Genomic DNA, 23,909 nt, shown 5'->3' with positions numbered 1-23,909 from the left:
TGATTTGATTAATCAAGAGTTATTCTTGGTAGAGCGAGGAAATCTTTTTAAGAAAAGGAATTTGAATCTCCGTGGCACTACAGTGCACAACAGATGCTAATAATTACCCCTGTTGTTACACCCAGTATGATAGGGAACAAACTCAACTTTGAATCCTGGGCTACATTCATTGTGCATAGATGACAAAAAAAACTGATTCTAAGGTTTTCATAGAACGATTGTTGTGTAAATCTATTTACTGAGAAGATCAAACAGATGCAATGGTAATATTTTGTTAAATGATGCTTTATATTCCATTGACATCTGATGAAAGTTAGTTCTGTTTAAGTGAGATTAAACTTTAAATTCAAATTTCACACTTAAGTATCAAGCTTGGCCTCAGTTGGCAAATTGAAATATTTAAATAAAGTCACTCTAAAGGAAAATGAAAGCTTTAACCACTCGCGCCTGACACAATATAATTTCTCGACAAGCCATTAATTATTAATCGCAAGAGGGTCGGAAGATGAATTGATATAATATTGGAGACATCAAACGACACAAAGTCATTCATCATTGGCTTTGACTCTGACTCAAACCATGTAGATTAGAGCGGAGAGTCGGGCATCCGTCATCTCACCAGGTTATGTATGCTAATTGATAGCAGCATAAAAGACTACCATTTGAACAATATTTTGTGATCAAGTCCAAAGACAGGTGGGGCATGTCTGTTTCACTTAGTAAAACCGTGTGAAAGCGTAGTTTAATATTATCTGATAATGACCATTGAAATTGAGTTGTCAAGAGTTTGGCAAGTAGTATCAATATTGCATGTCATAAATTATGGATATGGCTCAGAGAACTCTCCGTATGCAAAAGCTAAATGTTGTTATTTGTAAAACCCCCACTGGCTGACTGGGCAACTAGTGATTAGAACTTCTGAACTCAAAGAAAATCAATTTGTTTACAATATTTAAAAAAAAGTATTATAGCCTTAACAGTGTTCATTCTTGGTTCACTATATTTGTAATTTGGTCTAACCAAACTAACTTGGAGCTAAAAAAGTGTTTGAAGTCTACATCCATGGAATGATATGATATGGGTTAGACTGAAAAAAATCTTCATATAAATAAATGTTCATAAGAACCAATGATAAAGAGTTAAAAATGTACTGAAACAAGCAGACGAACCATTTCGACCTGCCACCTTTTCTACTATTGACCAGTGCCACTCTTCTCACGTTAGGTTTAAAGGAAGTCCAGGCTATAGATTAAGGACATCATTCTACTCTGTTCTTCATTTTTAAATTCTTTCATGTTAAAATAGAATTAGTTTTGCTACGGAAAGAGTAAAGAAATGCATTGTCTTTCAGTGACTGCCTGTCAACTATTGTGCCCGCAGGCCTTGTTAGCCCTTGTAAAGTGACTCAAGCTGTACATTGAAGTCAGGTGACAGATATGGGCAGGTGACAGACGCAGATGGATCGCCTACTTTAATCAGCTGAGATATAATGTAAGGAGGCAGCCTCAATGTAAACCGGTGACATTGTGCCATCCTTCTAGCACCGAGTAACTATAGGAATAAAAGAGATAGTTTACAGGAGTGAAAAGAACCCCTTATGTATTATACTGAATTAAAACAATCCAGCATATCGAAGCTGTCAATCTAATATTAGACGATGTTATAAGAATTTAGCTTGAATATCTTTTTAATTGTATATGATGTGAAACTTATAAAGAGGTCAAGTGCATTGCATCATCTTCTGCGTATGTTATATCTTATATAGCACTTAATGAGTAAATAAAATCCTCTATGGAAATCGTTATATGTGCAAGTTCTGGAAAGCCGCTATTCAATTCACGCTAGATAACCTTTCAAATATAAAATTTACAAGCACATTTATTTGCTTAATTGACCAAATTTTGTTCTTTTTAAGATTCTTGTAGAGCATAAATTGGAAGAAATTTCTGTGAGAAATGAAATTATTGCAACCAAAGTAATAAAAAACAACATAATTGAACAATAGAGTTTAATCTGTTTAAATTTGGATTGAAGGTCTGAATACTTTCAACAACTTGTACTTCTAATACAATATACTTAAAACAACTTACAGTTTATAAAGAAACCTTCTTGTCTTATTACCTGCTATTCTCACTCTCTAATAAAACAGATCGTACACTGCTGAGGTGATTCGAGCGGAGATTAGCCGAGCTTGTTCGAAGAACTTCAACCCTCCTCTCTTCAACTCTTTCTACCAACTGCCAGTCCCGTGTGTACCTCCTCCTTAGCTGCCCAGTCAAGCTTGCAGCACACATGCCTCAGTTGGTATGGTGATGATTCCCAGTCCGCTCTCTGCCTCGCATACGGCAATCGTAGACAAGATGATACGTATGACCAGAACAATAAGGAGATGTGTCAGACAAAGCCAGGCATTGTCCCTTCTCTCCTACAGTACACAGTATGTGTTTTATGTACCTGCTTGGCAGACGCAGCGATAGTCGGTGAGCCAGTTCTGATGTAATTAAACACACACGCAGTCCTATCAAACGACAAACAGGTCCGTTTTATTACTTTTTTGATATGCCAACAGCTGACAGGAATTATTCATAGCGGCCTGCGGAATTTACTCAGATTTCTCTCTTTAGCCTTAGATCACGCAAAACGAAAATGTTAGAATATGATTGTATCTAGAGATGAGTAAGCGTTATCTAGAGGGCGTAACCATAGACTATGAAGTGATTTGAACCCTGAAATCAAATTACATGCAAATTTGAAAATGAGAGCCAGCAAGGCAAGGCTTGCATCGGGCAGTCTAAGCCGAGTAACAATACTAGTTCAACACCCAACTATGGAGATATCTCCTCTAGAGTGGCTTCCTATTGGATCGAGGAAATACTTGTAAAAGTCAAATGTCAGCCAACGCAGTCAGTGATGACACGCTATAAGATTGATTGGATGTTCATTTGTTAAATATTCCTCAGAAACTTGGAAAAATTGTGAAGCATTTCAAAAGATGTGCGTGTGTGAGGAATACATCTAAGTATGACGTCTGCTCAGCTTACTACAAGCAGAGGCTGTGGGTGTTTTAAGAATATCGTTGCACCAAAATTAGCTCTGTTATCTTGGCTGGACATGCCTGAGTCGAGGACCAAGGAAACCTCGATGACTGGAGACATGCCGAGTGGCAGAGAGAAATTTAGGGTTGGATGGCATTTTTGCCACACTCAATGGCCTTCTTGGGAATTGAACCACAACCTGTATTTTAAAAGATACATTTAATTTCAACGTGGTATATCACATCTGCTATATCAAAAATGAATGCACATCTCTGCAAAACAAAAAAAACACTGCATACGTGGCCAGGGAAGATGGCTGCTATAAAGGAGTGTATCTAAATACATGCTGAGTGCAAAATTGGATGATTCAGCCTGACATATTACGGTGAAGACACAGCTGGTGCCCTAAAGTACTTTAGTAACACTAGCTAAAACAAACTTAACCTAGGCCCATAATTATGACTGCCAGCTATTAATCAGTGTAGTTTGACAGCAGAAATTATTTGAAATTTTTTGAAAAAAAACTTCAAGTTTTGAAACTATTAGATACGCCTACTTAAAGCAGTGGGAGAAATTGAAAACGATTGAAAAGACGCTAACCTGTCTGACCCTCGAAATCACTTCCTTTTCCTACTTTTTATGTCTAAAACCTCCGGAAATTTAACTATTGAAATTGGAGTACTCTAGTATTGGCTTGTTGGTGTTTAGGTGATGAAGGGTTTCAAACATACGTCATAGTTCTATTTCATGTGTTCAGCGTAGCTTGTGGGTTGTTTTACTGTCATTATGCAATCCTTATCAATATTTAAGTGTCATCTGATATTTGATACCACTAGTCAACTAAATAGCAAACGCTAATTATAATTAGCAAGTACAAAATTAGAAATAGCTAATGTTAATAAACAACACTAGCTAACTATAAACAGAACTCGCTAATTATAAATAGAAATTACTATTTATAATTTTCAATTGTTAGTTACAATTAGCAATTGTTAGTTAGAAATAGCAATTGCTAATTATAAATAGCAATTGTTAATAAACAACACTAGCTAACTATAAACAGAACTCGCTAATTACAAATAGCAATTACTATTTATAATTTTCAATTGTTAGTTACAATTAGCAATTGTTAGTTAGAAATAGCAAATGCTAATTATAAATAGCTATGGCTAATTACGGTACGGTTCAAAATTATGAGATCCCTTCACATTTTAGGAGACAATAGCGTACAGGAATGATTTATTGCCTTAGCTTTGCTCTAACCAACCACAAACTGTATACCATCAAATGCAGAATTTTTTTCAGGATTAATATGGAACAAGTTTCTAATTCATAGGGAGTCATGCATAATTTTATTCAATCAAATTGTCTATTCTGCCGAGATTGATGAGGAACTTTGGAGTATGTTTTTATGCAACTATTACGCATTTAACTCTTTAGTTTAGTGATATCTTTGCTACATAATTTTTATGTTTCTTTGATTTTCATGGCCAACTGCTTTCCTTTTGTCTTTTTTTGTTTGATTATTGTTGTATGGCATAATTTAAAAAACAATCCTATGTGAAATTAAATTACTGCCAATAAAGTAATATTTATAAATAAGTTGAGCAGATCTTAGAAATATATGGTAGCCTTGAAAAAGGTTGTCGTGGGTTCTCAGAATTTCCATCAATATTATGATGGTCAGCCTTTGTTCTTGATGATCGCTTAACAGTGTCTTGACATTCTGTTGATCAAATTTTGTGATCACAATGTAGCGCCGTGCTCAAATCATCTTTCCCATCGAGAGCTTTTCTGATGGTGGACCTTTTTGTTATGATGCAGTTTATTTTCTGCCACTAATATTTTGTAAGGTTTAGGTCAAAAGATTGAGCTGGCTCCTTGTAGCTGACCTGTTGTTCTCCTCCATCCAATTTTTAACCAATACTGTACCCTGAAAAAGTGTTTTGTCATGCTGAAACATGCTGTCATCCACTTAAAGCAGCATTCTGGTATTTGGCAGCATTTTTGTCTGCAATGCATCTTTATATTAGGGAGCATTCATTATTCCATGGCAGATAAGGAAGAGCAGTTTGACCTGCAAGCTATAACATTAGTCAAGTCTCTCATACTAGGCTGAATTATTCTGGATGCGATAGCCACTGAACAAAAACCTTTGCTCTCTGTTTCTTCGACCATTGCATGCGCTCTCGTGCCCAATTCAACTCTACCGCCCTTTGTCTCTCATTATTTTTTGTTTCCTTTTTGCCTCCCATCCTCTTAGCCCACACTCCGGCAACATTCTGACATCAACATCAACATCGGTTGACCCTTTCCACTCTCGGCTAAGGTCAATGCTTGTGAAGTGATGGTTTCTGAAGGAAGTCGTACTAATGAGTGATCCTAGTGTTCAAAAGTGCATCGCTTTTTCTCATTCACATCTCACATCGAGTCCATCGTTTAATGGTAATTTTGACACCTGTTTTCCTGCAAAAAACTCTGACACAATCTTTTGCTGAGAAAGCCAAGTCTTATTAAGATGGGTAACCACACATTTCTGCTTTGATTTGAGGTGTTGTTGCATTTTGATGCAGTTTTTTGGAGTTTATATGCACACTTATGTAACAAACAAAGCAAATAAGTGGAATTAATCCTGTTAAAAAACATCCGTACAACGTCATGGGGTTGCAGAACGCTCAACACTAAGTAGTGAGATCTTGTTCCGCTAATAACAACATTCGTGATGACATGCTGAAGAGAGGATAACTCTCCAGCATTCTTCTTTGCTCAGAGCTTTAGTTTCTTAGAATAAGGAAAATGTTCTGTATTTAATAATGTGCAATATCTAGCAACTGAATGAATTACTATAGCTCAGGCAGGGGGGCAATAATGAAAAAGGGCGACAACAAATGGATAGTCTCCTAATTTCTGACAGCTCTGTACCTGTCAGTTTCTATTAATTCAAGATGGTACATCTTAGTTGCAAGGTTTAACGCATTTACGCCTACTTTTAATTTGTAAACGCGTTAGTTAATGATTGAAAGGCATGCTTCTGTTAAAAACTAAACTGTCTAATTGAATGTTTATATGATGGGTGTAAAATCTTAAAGACTGGCATTGTTGGGAGAAAAAAACCACGAGTCAGCAAAGATAAAAAGATAAAGGTTTTCCACTTCAAATGACCCTAAAAAGCTAGAGTTCTCGAGACTTCAACGTTAGGAGTTCTTTAAAAAATTTTAACAGCGACGGTATTTTTGAATACAACAGCTAACTTTGTAGAAATATGCTCGTATGTTTATAACGAATATAAGCAAGGAGTCGAGAGAGACTTAAGAGAGACAAGACGAGAAAACACATTTATGTTCATCTCTTTGTTCCTCAGCATATAGTGGCATATCTCTATAAACCTATTATCCACTCCTACATTAACTTGTTCATTTCTTGCTTGCTGGGTAGCTTTGCTGCTACTTGGGAGATTGACACTTTCAAGTCAATCAGAAGTTGCAAAATTGATCTCCATACAAAGAAGTTAAAAAACTATTGAGCCTGCATTTACTATGGTATCCCATTGCTTTGAGATTATATCCGCTTTCAACAGAAAGTTATAAATATTTTATTGCAATAAAACCCATACTTGTGAAAATTTTAAATTTTCTGTTTAGATTTAGTTAGACTGAAAACTTTCATACCTGTTTGGCAACGTAATTGGGAACGGGAGGAGTGGCAGCCTTCTACTCAGGTACAGCAAAAACAGTTTCAACTTATTACTACTGCAACAAAGCCTAAGTTTGTTAACAGTTGTTGTGGCACATCACTTGTTAGCAACCGTGAACGCTGTTCTGCTAACGCCTATCGACCTGGGAACATTTTTATCTTCGCTTTATTGTTTTGCAGGTTATAAACAGGCGGAGAGCCTCATAAAATATGGGCAACTTTAGAGATATGACAGAGATAAGCGTGAAGCGGGTTTTGAACACAGGCTACTGCCCGCTGCCTCTCTGATGGTTTTCATTTGCTAATAGCGGCCAGCTCATATGGGAGTTGTGAGAAGATTCAATGATACGCCCTTACATTCCCCAGCTTGTTTGAGTGGCATATTGTGTAGTTATCCTCAACCATTAGATGAGACCCATCTTGAGAATGCACATGTTAAAAATTCTCCAAACTCACCAAGCATGTTATTGCTTCACTAATAGCCATATTAGTTTTCATGACCTTCCTATACCCGCTGAGTTTGACTGCCGACACAGATTTCATCAGCATAATACCGATGGAGAAATGGTTGATGTAGCTGAATATTCAATGCTGCCGCTATGGAAACCTTTCCCAACACTTCTTTGTCAACAGTTAGACCCTCAAAGATATGACTGACTCCGTATTGAATATGGCATGTTAAATCAGAAACAAAACCGTTGCTGTCAACTTTTTTAGCCAAAAATTGTTATCAGTAAGTTCAACCGAACATGTTGGTCATTTAGGAAAATATGTCACTGTATTAATAATAACTGTCACTATGTAACTCGATGTTGATTAATATTCTTAAAATAAGTTGGACTAGGGCAAAATCTTTACTATCATAAAAGCTGTGTGCGTCCATCTTTCTAAAGCAACAGTCGAATGTTGGAAAAAAGATTGCCTCTTAGTGGATTAGAACCTATGAGCATCTGCTGCATAGGCTATCACCCTGACTGCTAAGCCAATCACTCACCTTTTACGTGTAAGAATTACTGTGCATTTACTTATTCTCAGTGCTTTATCGGCAGGTCTGACTATTCCTCACAACAAATCGAGCAGTTACAGTACTAGTAAAGAATAAAGTAAACAGGCGTCCTTTCATCGTGCATGAGAAGATATTCTTGACTAAAATATGATCCGTGTCCATTCGAAGCCACAATTAGTGACTGAGAAAAAAGATTGCAGCTTACGACATTCGAACTCATGAATTTCAGCATGATAGTCTGACACTCCAACAACTGTGCCTATCAACCATCTCTTGGCATTCCAGAATGATTGTTCATATATTTATTACAGCTGATAATCTCCCACAGTACAACAGACTGGCCTGCTATAATTTTAGCCGAAACTAGTCAAAATGACAAACCATGCAGCACTGCCCTTTGAAAGAACTTGCAAGCAACCTGAAAAAGGTAAGGTCACAGATGAATCTAGTAAAGTATGTTTTCTAGAATAGAAAGTATGAGTGCTAGCATATCGTAACACTTAAGATAACATTAACACCATCTTCATAGTAAGACTGATACAATATGATTACATTTATGAAAATACCAACTCCATCATCATAGTAAGACCGCTACTATATGGCAACACTTATAAAAACATCAGCACTGTTGTCATAGTAGGAATGCTACCGTATGGTGGCGCTTACGAAAACACCAATGCCATTGTCATAGCGAGACTGCTACTGTATGGTTACACTTACGAAAACACCAATAAGCTGCGGTCTCTTATTTGAATCATAAGACAGGTGTAAGAATGATATTGACCATTGAAGTTTATGCGTTGCAATGACCACGATGGACATTTGGTATATAAACATTGCATCCTTGGGGAACATGGTGATCTTCTTTGTTGGAGTCTTAAAATTGTGTCACCGAGTTTCTATTCTCTAATCTACCACTTTTTATGCTTATCGTGTCCATAGTAGTACGACAGACATATTATATTCTAAAATCCTTGTATTTCTGCATTTTAAAGGCAATCGATTTGCACTTACAAATGCTCGAGACCAGTTCACAGAGCTGAAATAGAATGGGGAAACTGAGGTCTGTAATGGATGAAGAGAAAAGGAAAGATGATCTAGCCTAGAGAAGATGATACACCGCAGTCATGCCCACTGAAGCATTGGTATTTAGCAATGGGCTACTTTGATTACAGGCATCTGTTGCTGCACGACATGGGATATCTGATAAGGATTGTCATTTGGATGGAGCCAGATCGGCTATGGCTAGCGTTCCAGTACATATACTCTGTCATCGCCTCATCCCATTATCTCATTTAATGGAGCTATTAACACTTGTCATAGCCTGCCGCTCAAGCGCTCATAGCCTTAGCACTCATCTGATGTTCGCTATAGCTTCAGGTCCTTTTAGGTATTAATAAATTGCAGCTGCTCACACCTCCATAACACCTGACTTGCAATGAATTTTGTGAAAAACAGAAATTTGGACACAGGTCCACTACCTAATCCATGTTTTTAGAAAGAAAATAGAGTAAGAACAACACAAGTAGGAGAAAATAGTACTGAGCTTTATCAGGTATTTTCATTGAAATGCTTTCCTACTGATATAAGTTGATACACCATGTAGACAAGCAGGAAATTGTCTCCCTTCTCTCCAAGCAAACTAGCCAAGGTTAGCTCCAAGCGCTCAAGTGTAATCGTCAGTGTAAAATTGCTTTGTTGTTGGAGAGACTTCTTATTTGACACTGATTTCAACTGACTATTAAAAGGCTTTGAGCTAGTTTTAACAGATTTTAGACATCAGGTTCCATACAATCATTCAGTTCAGTATCAAACTCAATCAAGCCCAAGCGACCATGATGGACAGAGTAGCAAAGAGCCTATTAAGCATGAAAGGTTGTTTTGTCTGGCTCAATGAAAATCAAAGTCCACCCCTCTTTGCATGTATTGCCCAGGTTGGTGTTGAAGAACAATACTTTAGAGGATTAGATAAAATGGTACTTCACATTTCAAGTTTCTTAAGTCTACAGAAAGTTCTTTTTGCGTCCCAAAAGCTCAAGAATGTTTCGCAGTTACTGTGATTAAGCTAATAACTTGAAGGCGAAAATGTCAAGTATGTTACAAAGCTGTCTATTTAGTTGTAACAATTTCATTTAGAAATGATATCTTGCAATTGCCAAATTTTGCGGCAATTTACCGAAATGGACTGCTTCATATACCGGTAATAGTAATACTTCAAACTAGTAAGATGCAGCAACTTTACAAATTTTGGGTTTTCTTTATTGACCCTGTCATATGTAGAAACTAGAAGACTTGACAATAGAAATAGTAGTTTACACCTGCACTACTACCCAACTCAACTCATCCTGCAACAAGAACCCTGTTATAAAACTCATAATGGCAATGTCGTTGGTCAAAATGCCGCCTTACCAGAGGCATGTGCTTGCTATCATACAACAGAGTGAGAGTTGTCTGTAGAAAATTAGATAGTTGAAGCGGATGAAAAAATGCTGAATGCTTCCAAATGCATGTAACCGTGTTTCATGAATTCATGAAAAATCATGTTTCAGTTTTGATTTTCATACAGCGAGATCCCCCTACTACGTGTTATAATATTTGTCTTAGCGTGTGAAACAAAGAAAACAGTTGTTTTTATGTTTTATGCTACGACATGATTCTTTTAAATATACCAGAACCAGCCATTGCTAACAGCAATTTACTGTCATGGTCATAGAGGTGGAACGAGACAGGTTTTTTATGTTCGAGACGAGACTCGAGACACTGTCTTGTAAAAATTCGAGACTCGAGACACGAGACAGTAAAATAATGAGCATTTGGTGATGATTTCACTACACAAGTACTAGCTACTTGGTATATATAAAATTAATAAAACTATTTTTAAATTGAATTTTCACCTGGTGTAAACAATTTAAATACAACATTTTAATAGTGATATGCATATAGTTTTTGTAAACAAAAGTGACACAAACAGCTCTAAAATACCGAAGTTATATATTCTAAGAATTTTGAGCTTGACTGATCATAATCATTATAAACATATTGCTTTGTACATGTATATTTTTACCATCTATTGAATAGTTCTTACTTTTTAATGTACCGTAATGTGTAATGAAACCGTTAACCGTCGCTCTACAAAGAAATACCGCAACTAAAAGAACACACGATAACACTTTCATTCTTATCGTTTCATTAATGTTAAGTTTTGTTTGTGTATTAACTGTAGTATGTGAATTGTATTTAAATTGTACTCATGAAATTATATTAATTACTGTATACATGCACATGTATATTCTTATATTGAGCTAACAAAACGTCATTGTTAACCGAACACGGACTATGGTCGACAAGGCCTTTCGTTCGTTTCTCCGTGTCCGGACAAGTTTTACCCGCGATTGGTAGTATATACGTAAAAGAGGCCCGAATTTTATGAAGGGCAGCTGGTGTTTAGACACGATACGATAAAATACAGACATTTTACCCGCAAAAGTGTTATTTATTAAATTGGATTATCCGAAGAGTAATTAGATACGACCCGGTATCTGTTTTAACGACACAGAACTAAAATATAACAGGGCCGTTGTCCGGACTACATGATTAGACTCAGTGGCCAACATAATCAATAGCAACAAGTAGTAACGGACCGGGTATAACTTTAAAGGCAGTTGCCCGCAATCCATTACAATATATGGAGTTGTTGCTACCGCAAGAAGCCATGTTTTAACAACCGTGCGCAGGCGCTTTAGTTCTATTTCCTGTCTCGAGTTTGGCAATAGTTAAGTCGAGACGAGACCGATACGAGACAGGTCGATACTCGAGACGTCTCGTGTCTCGTTCCACCTCTACATGGTCATATGAAATGTAAGATTAAAATTCTCATTCAGAATTTCCATCACCATTGAGACATTTGAAGGTTATCTGAGAAATTATGCAAAGTGCACACATTAATATTTTGTGTATAAAACTTTTGTATTCTTTATGCAATTATACAGTTACGTTAATATATTTAATAGCTCTAAAAATACACTATTTACACGATGAAGACCATATGTCCGATTTGGGTGATGGCTGCAAGGGAAATAAAGAGAAAGAAATTCAATCGATGTAAGCGTGAAGAGAATTTCTAAAAAAATATGGTTATCTATTATAAGACAACTGCATAGCGACAGAAGAGCCACTATGAACTGACTAGATGGATGGAATATTGCCTAAGAAACACGTGATTACGCTAAGCCAAAACTGCCTCCCCCAAATGACTCCCCTCCCCAACCCCCGAAGTCACCTCCACGGCGACCTCCTCGTCCACCACGACCCCCTCTTCCCCCTCCTCGACCTCGACCCATCCTTGGCCCGCCTTCTCTCTCTTCTCTTTCCTTCATCGCTTGAAATCTTCTCGCCATGTCATCCAGTTCTTGAGGCACCTCCTGGGAAAATAACAAACCGTGTCAAAACTGAGAAGTAATATTGACATCCCCTCTGCGAGGTGCAGCATGACATGCGGGAATGAAAGGGGCACAGAACAGCAAGCTTCCCGCCCTGGAGTCTGCATTTCGCATACGCATTTACATAAAATAGCGCATACGCCTAACCAGGCGTAAAGCGTGACAGCCATGAAACCACCAAGGCAAGACTACCAGACTCACGGTTCAGATTACAGAAAGATCGCTCAGTCAAGCATTCAAGCCATCTCCCAGCATCACGCGCCAAGCTTAACCACTGATGAGAAAAGTTGATAGTTGGAAACAAATTATCATTCGAGGAAGCAAATATATAATTGAACATAGTCACCTGATTTGCCTCAACAAGAATCTCGATAAGAGAGGCGGCCATTGCCCAGTCCCTCCTGCAGACAAGTGTCACAGCAATACCAGATCTTCCGGCCCTGCCAGTTCGTCCCACTCTGTGAACATACTCCTCTATGCAACGAGGCATATCTAGGTTGAAGACATAGCTACAAGAGAAAACAACCCGTTACACCTACCTGATTGTTATACTCTACTAGTACGCCGGTGGTGCCGTGTACCGTGAGATATCGCCATGTGTAATAACTATGTGCACAATTATTCTTAGATGTGGAGGTTGTTGAGTGGCACAGATGGTGTTGTGCATGGCTGCAAATTCAAATAACCGGGTTCAACTCCTGTGTGGTGCATTCCTTTTTCCTAAAGCTCTTAGTGTGACTTTGGACAGACAGACAGACACAGCTTGTTTATTGTGAAGACTAGTATGCTGGCAGTCTAGTGTACCATAAAAGATCATCAGGTGTAATAACTATATGTACAATTATTCCTCAACTCAGACGGTGGCCGAGTGGTGCTGTTGGTAGTGTGCCTGTTTGAGAAATGGAATATTTGAGTTCAATTCCCATGGGAGCAATTTTTTCCAGCGCTCTTATCGTGGATTCGGACAGACAAACGCGGCTCTTATTATAGTAAAGATTTGTAGCGGGTAAGCGAAAGCTAATAAATCCATGTGAAATATGTTTAAAGGATACTGTAGGTATGCCCGTGCATATCTGTAGCACCAGTGACCAGTTTCAATAAGTCAATGTAGAGGAATCAGTTAATCTAAATATGTCAGTGATATTACGCAAAGCCACATTTGGAATTTTGATGACAAGTGGCACGCTCTTCAAGTACAACTTGCGTGCGATGAAAAGGAGGCAACCAATCAGTGAAGGAACTGTAAGAAGGCGGAGAGAGCCAAGGTATTTTTTGCTCTCTATTCATCTTCTAATTACAAAAAAATTCCTTGATGGTTTTTCATCCTTGTATACTCACTGCTTTGCGGTTTGTTTAAAAAATTTGTTGTTTTGTTCAGGGATGTACTGTGTATTGAGAAAACTTGATATTTCCTTATTATAAGCAAACAGAATTGCAGCGACTCAGGTGTGATCAAAATGTGAGTAGATGGCAACATCACTCCATCATTGTCACAGACTATACACTCTGTATGAAACACATCACTCTGATACTTTTAATATACAGTGCGCCCTCGGCATACATTTTTAATCCGCTTCAGGGTTGGCATCGTATGGCGAAAAAATTGTATAGAGTGGTATAGAAATTATTGTAATTATATAATGCAGACATCCCTGGTAAAAATCATCAAATGGTAAAAATCATCAAAATATCATACAAGTCTGTACAAATGAAAAATTAGTTATAAAATAGTATATTAACCTTAGTGACTATAGTTACCTACGGTAACTTTAGTGTATTTAGTGTATTTATTGGTTATGATCTGCATTAAAATGTAAAGTTGCAATGTGCTATGCGCAGTACGACTGTAGGGAGTTCGTAACTCCGAGACAGACATATAACATACACTTTGAATTTAACTTTAATTAATTTAGCTTACTAAACACACTTGATGCTAAGTTTCAGTATTAATTTAGCTTACTAAACACACTTGATGCTAAGTTTCAGTATTAATTTAGCTTACTAAACACACTTGATGCTAAGTTTCAGTATTAATTTAGCTTACTAAACACACTTGATGCTAAGTTTCAGTATTAATTTAGCTTACTAAACACACTTGATGCTAAGTTTCAGTATTAATTTAGCTTACTAAACACACTTGATGCTAAGTTTCAGTATTAATTTAGCTTACTAAACACACTTGATGCTAAGTTTCAGTATTAATTTAGCTTACTAAACACACTTGATGCTAAGTTTCAGTATTAATTTAGCTTACTAAACACACTTGATGCTAAGTTTCAGTATTAATTTAGCTCACTAAACACACTTGATGCTAAGTTTCAGTATTAATTTAGCTTACTAAACACACTTGATGCTAAGTTTCAGTATTAATTTAGCTCACTAAACACACTTGATGCTAAGTTTCAGTATTAATTTAGCTTACTAAACACACTTGATGCTAAGTTTCAGTATTAATTTAGCTTACTAAACACACTTGATGCTAAGTTTCAGTATTAATTTAGCTTACTAAACACACTTGATGCTAAGTTTCAGTATTAATTTAGCTTACTAAACACACTTGATGCTAAGTTCCAGTATTAATTTAGCTTACTAAACACACTTGATGCTAAGTTTCAGTATTAATTTAGCTTACTAAACACACTTGATGCTAAGTTTCAGTATTAATTTAACTTACTAAACACACTTGATGCTAAGTTTCAGTATTAATTTAGCTTACTAAACACACTTGATGCTAAGTTTCAGTATTAATTTAGCTTACTAAACACACTTGATGCTAAGTTTCAGTATTAATTTAGCTTACTAAACACACTTGATGCTAAGTTTCAGTATTAATTTAGCTTACTAAACACACTTGATGCTAAGTTTCAGTATTAATTTAGCTTACTAAACACACTTGATGCTAAGTTTCAGTATTAATTTAACTTACTAAACACACTTGATGCTAAGTTTCAGTATTAATTTAGCTTACTAAACACACTTGATGCTAAGTTTCAGTATTAATTTAGCTTACTAAACACACTTGATGCTAAGTTTCAGTATTAATTTAGCTTACTAAACACACTTGATGCTAAGTTTCAGTATTAATTTAGCTTACTAAACACACTTGATGCTAAGTTTCAGTATTAATTTACCTTACTAAACACACTTGATGCTAAGTTTCAGTATTAATTTAGCTTACTAAACAAACTTGATGCTAAGTTTCAGTATTAATTTACCTTACTAAACACACTTGATGCTAAGTTTCAGTATTAATTTAGCTTACTAAACACACTTGATGCTAAGTTTCAGTATTAATTTACCTTACTAAACACACTTGATGCTAAGTTTCAGTATTAATTTACCTTACTAAACACACTTGATGCTAAGTTTCAGTATTAATTTACCTTACTAAACACACTTGATGCTAAGTTTCAGTATTAATTTAGCTTACTAAACACACTTGATGCTAAGTTTCAGTATTAATTTAGCTTACTAAACACACTTGATGCTAAGTTTCAGTATTAATTTAGCTTACTAAACACACTTGATGCTAAGTTTCAGTATTAATTTAGCTTACTAAACAAACTTGATGCTAAGTTTCAGTATTAATTTAGCTTACTAAACACACTTGATGCTAAGTTTCAGTATTAATTTACCTTACTAAACACACTTGATGCTAAGTTTCAGTATTAATTTAGCTTACTAAACACACTTGATGCTAAGTTTCAGTATTAATTTACCTTACTAAACACACTTGATGCTAAGTTTCAGTATTAATTTAGCTTACTAAACACACTTGATGCTAAGTTTCAGTATTAATTTAGCTTACTAAACACACTTGATGCTAAGTTTCAGTATTAATTTAGCTTACTAAACACACTTGATGCTAAGTTTCAGTATTAATTTACCTTACTAAACAAACTTGATGCTAAGTTTCAGTATTAATTTAGCTTACTAAACACACTTGATGCTAAGTTTCAGTATTAATTTACCTTACTAAACACACTTGATGCTAAGTTTCAGTATTAATTTAGCTTACTAAACACACTTGATGCTAAGTTTCAGTATTAATTTAGCTTACTAAACACACTTGATGCTAAGTTTCAGTATTAATTTAGCTTACTAAACACACTTGATGCTAAGTTTCAGTATTAATTTAGCTTACTAAACACACTTGATGCTAAGTTTCAGTATTAATTTAGCTTACTAAACACACTTGATGCTAAGTTTCAGTATTAATTTAGCTTACTAAACACACTTGATGCTAAGTTTCAGTATTAATTTAGCTTACTAAACACACTTGATGCTAAGTTTCAGTATTAATTTAGCTTACTAAACACACTTGATGCTAAGTTTCAGTATTAATTTAGCTTACTAAACACACTTGATGCTAAGTTTCAGTATTAATTTACCTTACTAAACACACTTGATGCTAAGTTTCAGTATTAATTTAGCTTACTAAACACACTTGATGCTAAGTTTCAGTATTAATTTACCTTACTAAACAAACTTGATGCTAAGTTTCAGTATTAATTTAGCTTACTAAACACACTTGATGCTAAGTTTCAGTATTAATTTACCTTACTAAACACACTTGATGCTAAGTTTCAGTATTAATTTAGCTTACTAAACACACTTGATGCTAAGTTTCAGTATTAATTTAGCTTACTAAACAAACTTGATGCTAAGTTTCAGTATTAATTTAGCTTACTAAACACACTTGATGCTAAGTTTCAGTATTAATTTAGCTTACTAAACACACTTGATGCTAAGTTTCAGTATTAATTTAGCTTACTAAACACACTTGATGCTAAGTTTCAGTATTAATTTAGCTTACTAAACACACTTGATGCTAAGTTTCAGTATTAATTTAGCTTACTAAACACACTTGATGCTAAGTTTCAGTATTAATTTAGCTTACTAAACAAACTTGATGCTAAGTTTCAGTATTAATTTAGCTTACTAAACACACTTGATGCTAAGTTTCAGTATTAATTTAGCTTACTAAACACACTTGATGCTAAGTTTCAGTATTAATTTAGCTTACTAAACACACTTGATGCTAAGTTTCAGTATTAATTTAGCTTACTAAACACACTTGATGCTAAGTTTCAGTATTAATTTAGCTTACTAAACACACTTGATGCTAAGTTTCAGTATTAATTTACCTTACTAAACAAACTTGATGCTAAATTTCAGTATTAATTTACCTTACTAAACACACTTGATGCTAAGTTTCAGTATTAATTTAGCTTACTAAACAAACTTGATGCTAAGTTTCAGTATTAATTTAGCTTACTAAACACACTTGATGCTAAGTTTCAGTATTAATTTAGCTTACTAAACAAACTTGATGCTAAGTTTCAGTATTAATTTAGCTTACTAAACACACTTGATGCTAAGTTTCAGTATTAATTTACCTTACTAAACACACTTGATGCTAAGTTTCAGTATTAATTTAGCTTACTAAACACACTTGATGCTAAGTTTCAGTATTAATTTACCTTACTAAACACACTTGATGCTAAGTTTCAGTATTAATTTAGCTTACTAAACACACTTGATGCTAAGTTTCAGTATTAATTTAGCTTACTAAACACACTTGATGCTAAGTTTCAGTATTAATTTAGCTTACTAAACACACTTGATGCTAAGTTTCAGTATTAATTTACCTTACTAAACAAACTTGATGCTAAGTTTCAGTATTAATTTAGCTTACTAAACACACTTGATGCTAAGTTTCAGTATTAATTTACCTTACTAAACACACTTGATGCTAAGTTTCAGTATTAATTTAGCTTACTAAACACACTTGATGCTAAGTTTCAGTATTAATTTAGCTTACTAAACACACTTGATGCTAAGTTTCAGTATTAATTTAGCTTACTAAACACACTTGATGCTAAGTTTCAGTATTAATTTAGCTTACTAAACACACTTGATGCTAAGTTTCAGTATTAATTTAGCTTACTAAACACACTTGATGCTAAGTTTCAGTATTAATTTAGCTTACTAAACACACTTGATGCTAAGTTTCAGTATTAATTTAGCTTACTAAACACACTTGATGCTAAGTTTCAGTATTAATTTAGCTTACTAAACACACTTGATGCTAAGTTTCAGTATTAATTTAGCTTACTAAACACACTTGATGCTAAGTTTCAGTATTAATTTACCTTACTAAACACACTTGATGCTAAGTTTCAGTATTAATTTAGCTTACTAAACACACTTGATGCTAAGTTTCAGTATTAATTTACCTTACTAAACAAACTTGATGCTAAGTTTCAGTATTAATTTAGCTTACTAAACACACTTGATGCTAAGTTTCAGTATTAATTTACCTTACTAAACACACTTGATGCTAAGTTTCAGTATTAATTTAGCTTACTAAACACACTTGATGCTAAGTTTCAGTATTAATTTAGCTTACTAAACAAACTTGATGCTAAGTTTCAGTATTAATTTAGCTTACTAAACACACTTGATGCTAAGTTTCAGTATTAATTTAGCTTACTAAACACACTTGATGCTAAGTTTCAGTATTAATTTAGCTTACTAAACACACTTGATGCTAAGTTTCAGTATTAATTTAGCTTACTAAACACACTTGATGCTAAGTTTCAGTATTAATTTAGCTTACTAAACACACTTGATGCTAAGTTTCAGTATTAATTTAGCTTACTAAACAAACTTGATGCTAAGTTTCAGTATTAATTTAGCTTACTAAACACACTTGATGCTAAGTTTCAGTATTAATTTAGCTTACTAAACACACTTGATGCTAAGTTTCAGTATTAATTTAGCTTACTAAACACACTTGATGCTAAGTTTCAGTATTAATTTACCTTACTAAACAAACTTGATGCTAAATTTCAGTATTAATTTACCTTACTAAACACACTTGATGCTAAGTTTCAGTATTAATTTAGCTTACTAAACAAACTTGATGCTAAGTTTCAGTATTAATTTAGCTTACTAAACACACTTGATGCTAAGTTTCAGTATTAATTTAGCTTACTAAACACACTTGATGCTAAGTTTCAGTATTAATTTAGCTTACTAAACACACTTGATGCTAAGTTTCAGTATTAATTTAGCTTACTAAACACACTTGATGCTAAGTTTCAGTATTAATTTAGCTTACTAAACACACTTGATGCTAAGTTTCAGTATTAATTTAGCTTACTAAACACACTTGATGCTAAGTTTCAGTATTAATTTAGCTTACTAAACACACTTGATGCTAAGTTTCAGTATTAATTTAGCTTACTAAACACACTTGATGCTAAGTTTCAGTATTAATTTAGCTTACTAAACAAACTTGATGCTAAGTTTCAGTATTAATTTAGCTTACTAAACACACTTGATGCTAAGTTTCAGTATTAATTTAGCTTACTAAACACACTTGATGCTAAGTTTCAGTATTAATTTAGCTTACTAAACACACTTGATGCTAAGTTTCAGTATTAATTTAGCTTACTAAACACACTTGATGCTAAGTTTCAGTATTAATTTAGCTTACTAAACACACTTGATGCTAAGTTTCAGTATTAATTTAGCTTACTAAACACACTTGATGCTAAGTTTCAGTATTAATTTACCTTACTAAACACACTTGATGCTAAGTTTCAGTATTAATTTACCTTACTAAACAAACTTGATGCTAAGTTTCAGTATTAATTTACCTTACTAAACACACTTGATGCTAAGTTTCAGTATTAATTTAGCTTACTAAACACACTTGATGCTAAGTTTCAGTATTAATTTAGCTTACTAAACACACTTGATGCTAAGTTTCAGTATTAATTTAGCTTACTAAACACACTTGATGCTAAGTTTCAGTATTAATTTACCTTACTAAACACACTTGATGCTAAGTTTCAGTATTAATTTAGCTTACTAAACACACTTGATGCTAAGTTTCAGTATTAATTTAGCTTACTAAACACACTTGATGCTAAGTTTCAGTATTAATTTAGCTTACTAAACACACTTGATGCTAAGTTTCAGTATTAATTTAGCTTACTAAACACACTTGATGCTAAGTTTCAGTATTAATTTAGCTCACTAAACACACTTGATGCTAAGTTTCAGTATTAATTTAGCTTACTAAACAAACTTGATGCTAAGTTTCAGTATTAATTTAGCTTACTAAACACACTTGATGCTAAGTTTCAGTATTAATTTACCTTACTAAACACACTTGATGCTAAGTTTCAGTATTAATTTAGCTTACTAAACACACTTGATGCTAAGTTTCAGTATTAATTTACCTTACTAAACACACTTGATGCTAAGTTTCAGTATTAATTTACCTTACTAAACACACTTGATGCTAAGTTTCAGTATTAATTTAGCTTACTAAACACACTTGATGCTAAGTTTCAGTATTAATTTAGCTTACTAAACACACTTGATGCTAAGTTTCAGTATTAATTTAGCTTACTAAACAAACTTGATGCTAAGTTTCAGTATTAATTTAGCTTACTAAACACACTTGATGCTAAGTTTCAGTATTAATTTAGCTTACTAAACACACTTGATGCTAAGTTTCAGTATTAATTTAGCTTACTAAACACACTTGATGCTAAGTTTCAGTATTAATTTACCTTACTAAACAAACTTGATGCTAAGTTTCAGTATTAATTTAGCTTACTAAACACACTTGATGCTAAGTTTCAGTATTAATTTAGCTTACTAAACACACTTGATGCTAAGTTTCAGTATTAATTTAGCTTACTAAACACACTTGATGCTAAGTTTCAGTATTAATTTAGCTTACTAAACACACTTGATGCTAAGTTTCAGTATTAATTTAGCTTACTAAACACACTTGATGCTAAGTTTCAGTATTAATTTACCTTACTAAACACACTTGATGCTAAGTTTCAGTATTAATTTACCTTACTAAACACACTTGATGCTAAGTTTCAGTATTAATTTACCTTACTAAACACACTTGATGCTAAGTTTCAGTATTAATTTAGCTTACTAAACACACTTGATGCTAAGTTTCAGTATTAATTTACCTTACTAAACACACTTGATGCTAAGTTTCAGTATTAATTTAGCTTACTAAACACACTTGATGCTAAGTTTCAGTATTAATTTAGCTTACTAAACACACTTGATGCTAAGTTTCAGTATTAATTTAGCTTACTAAACACACTTGATGCTAAGTTTCAGTATTAATTTTTAATTATTCTACTAAACTTCAACTTTTTATCACTAAAATCTTATCACTTATCAGTTTCCGGCTTCATTTTCAGTATAACTTTTAGCCGGCCTCTTTATAACCTTTTTCAACCAAATTTACCAAGAAAGCCTGAGCAATGCTGTTCTCAAAAATGTTCTGTTCAATATGTAATGAAGTGGACTTTTGTTAGCAGATTAAGAAAAGTTGTCTCACTTTCTGTTTGAGGAGATGGCAACTCCAACTTTGTTACCGGTTTAAAGGGAAAATATTACTGTTTTTCCCACGCGAAATGCTGAACTGAGAGAACTCGGTCATCGTGTCTCTTTCACGCGTTGTGAAAATGTTTTCGGCGAACAGCATTTTGGCGTCTTTGTTATTTCGACGTACGTAATAAGCACACCGACTGCCAAATTTGAACTCGGGCGAAATTTTTTTGAATTCGTATTGTGAGAATAAGGTTCGTATGGTGAGAATGAAAAATCGCGCTCCACTTCATAAGGTGAAAAAATCACAAAACAGAGTAATCGTATATACTGTACATTGTATGGTATATTAAAATGAGTGCAACATTAATATTTAGCTGCAGGGCTAGTTGGGTACCATCATGATCCTCAGAACTAGACAGTTTTCAAGTGATAATTTAGCAATGCAAGTTTTAAATCCAAATAGTCTAAAGTTCGAGAGCGCCTGGTTGTGCAATTCGCATTCTTTAGGAGAATGTCTGACTCATTTGCTCCCGGAGTTCACATATAGAAACCACTATGTAACAACCAATGATAGTAAAACAGTAGAACACATTTATTTCTGTTTAAATATTCCATCTAAAGGAAGCCAATGGTCATATAATAATACAAATAGCGAGTTTGTCAACACTAAGAAGGCATTTGCACACAGCCAACAGCTCTGGGGCTATCTCAAAAGATTTACTGGTATCTATTGGAAGAAGTGGTTGGTCCAATTTGTGGTTTACTGTTTAGAAATGAAATCCAGTAGCGGAAAATTCCAAATCGTAAAATGTATTGTGAAACCTAATGCAGATATTGTTCCTGAGTGAGAACTCCAAAGCTATTTGCTAATGTATAAGAAGATCTCATAGTTATAAGAGGCGTGCAGTGACTGCCCAAGTTATTAGTACAGTGCAGTGACTGCCCAAGTTATTAGTACAGTGCAGTGACTGCCCAAGTTATTTTTAATGACAAAAGCGATCACATTTTGTATGAAAAATTCATAGTGCCGTCTGAGTGTAGCCATAGGGTGCCAGTACTGCTGCAATGGCGCAGAGGAATGTGACCTGGGCTTGTGAAAATCAGGAGCAAGAAAGCGAGGCATGAAACAAGATATTACTGCTACATTGAGTAAATGGAACACATCATGAAATTTCACCTATTGGCAAAAATAATTAGATACTTTCTTTTAACTTGTGCATAACTAAGCTGATGTCAGCTGTAAGCCTGCAACTATCATATAAAAATGCTCAACACCCTTGGAAAATAACAACATTACATGTGGTACCTTACTACAACAAGGCACAAAGTAGCAAAAGCCTATCTTATCGTGTAAATCCTACAAAATACGCAGATAGTTGCAAACCCAAGACCGATATCACATTAACTTTGTGGTGTACATGAAGTCTTTCAACAACGATTAGGATAACAAAAAGGAGTTGACCATACCTAATGTCAGCTATGTCAAGGCCACGAGAGGCGACATCAGTTGCGATGAGGAGATTAACTGTGCCATCCTTAAACTCTCGAAGGGCTGTCTCACGGTCTATCTGCTCTCTACCACCGTGTATACATTGGCATACGATGCCTCGGAGAGCAAAATCACTACTCAGATCATCCGCCCTACAACAGAGAAATATCCCTTCTAACACTAAAAGCTTGGAATTAATGACATGAAAGAAAGATTAGATATTGTAGAAAAACGTTCAGCAACATTATTCAAATAGAGCTACTACAGCGCCTCTGTTTATCATATACAGTAGAAACTCCACTCACGAAACACTACTTACGAAATTTCAAATTATGAAACAACATCTTTTCGTAGAAATATTGCTTCGACTTACGAAACATGTTTCTAGATACAAAGGAAAAGCTTTTCGTAACTTGACCTGTTCATTTCGTTTGTTTAAAAAATAAAACAAAAGTAAAAACAGCAAAGCAAGAAAAATAACTTCTATTTTACTGGGTTTTTATTTTGAATTCACAGTGTTTTGAATTTAGGGTGCGTCTTCATTTTCGTGCATTATGTTTCCTCTCAGCCGTTAACTGTTGGCCACCTCCTGCTGCTGTGGTATAAGTTGGAGTTATTCCATCACATACAAAGCTGGACAACTTTAGTTTCTAGCAATTCCATTTCCGTGTTTTCTGTTTGAAAACAGCTGCTTAGTTTGTACTTATGTCAATAAATCTATTTAAAACGTCTATTAAAACACTTAGTCAGAACAAAACAAAACCAAGAAAACAATTCAACACCCACCTCCTCTGACCACTGTCCTCCCACTTCCCATGGTCCTCATTTAACTTAATTTATTGGACAATGCCCAGAAAATCAAA

The 23,909-nt window shown here is 34.6% G+C and overlaps 1 protein-coding gene across 1 annotated transcript in view; it reads right to left on the bottom strand.

Moving 5' to 3' along the window:
• Positions 1–11,954: 11,954 nt before the first annotated feature.
• The window catches only part of LOC137387979 (uncharacterized), a 30,343-nt gene continuing 18,388 nt past the window's right edge, over positions 11,955–23,909 (bottom strand). Inside the window, exons 10-12 of the mRNA XM_068074495.1 lie at positions 23,025–23,198; positions 12,520–12,682; positions 11,955–12,155 (exon numbers count right to left, since the gene is read on the bottom strand). Coding sequence (XP_067930596.1) covers positions 11,955–12,155; positions 12,520–12,682; positions 23,025–23,198 — 538 coding nt within the window. The remainder of the gene's footprint in view (positions 12,156–12,519; positions 12,683–23,024; positions 23,199–23,909) is intronic.

This window comes from Watersipora subatra, chromosome 2 (assembly GCF_963576615.1).
Source record: "Watersipora subatra chromosome 2, tzWatSuba1.1, whole genome shotgun sequence".
NCBI lineage: Eukaryota > Metazoa > Bryozoa > Gymnolaemata > Cheilostomatida > Watersiporidae > Watersipora > Watersipora subatra.
The sequence above is the reverse complement of the archived record's forward strand: the minus strand, read 5'-3'. Positions and strand labels throughout refer to the sequence as shown.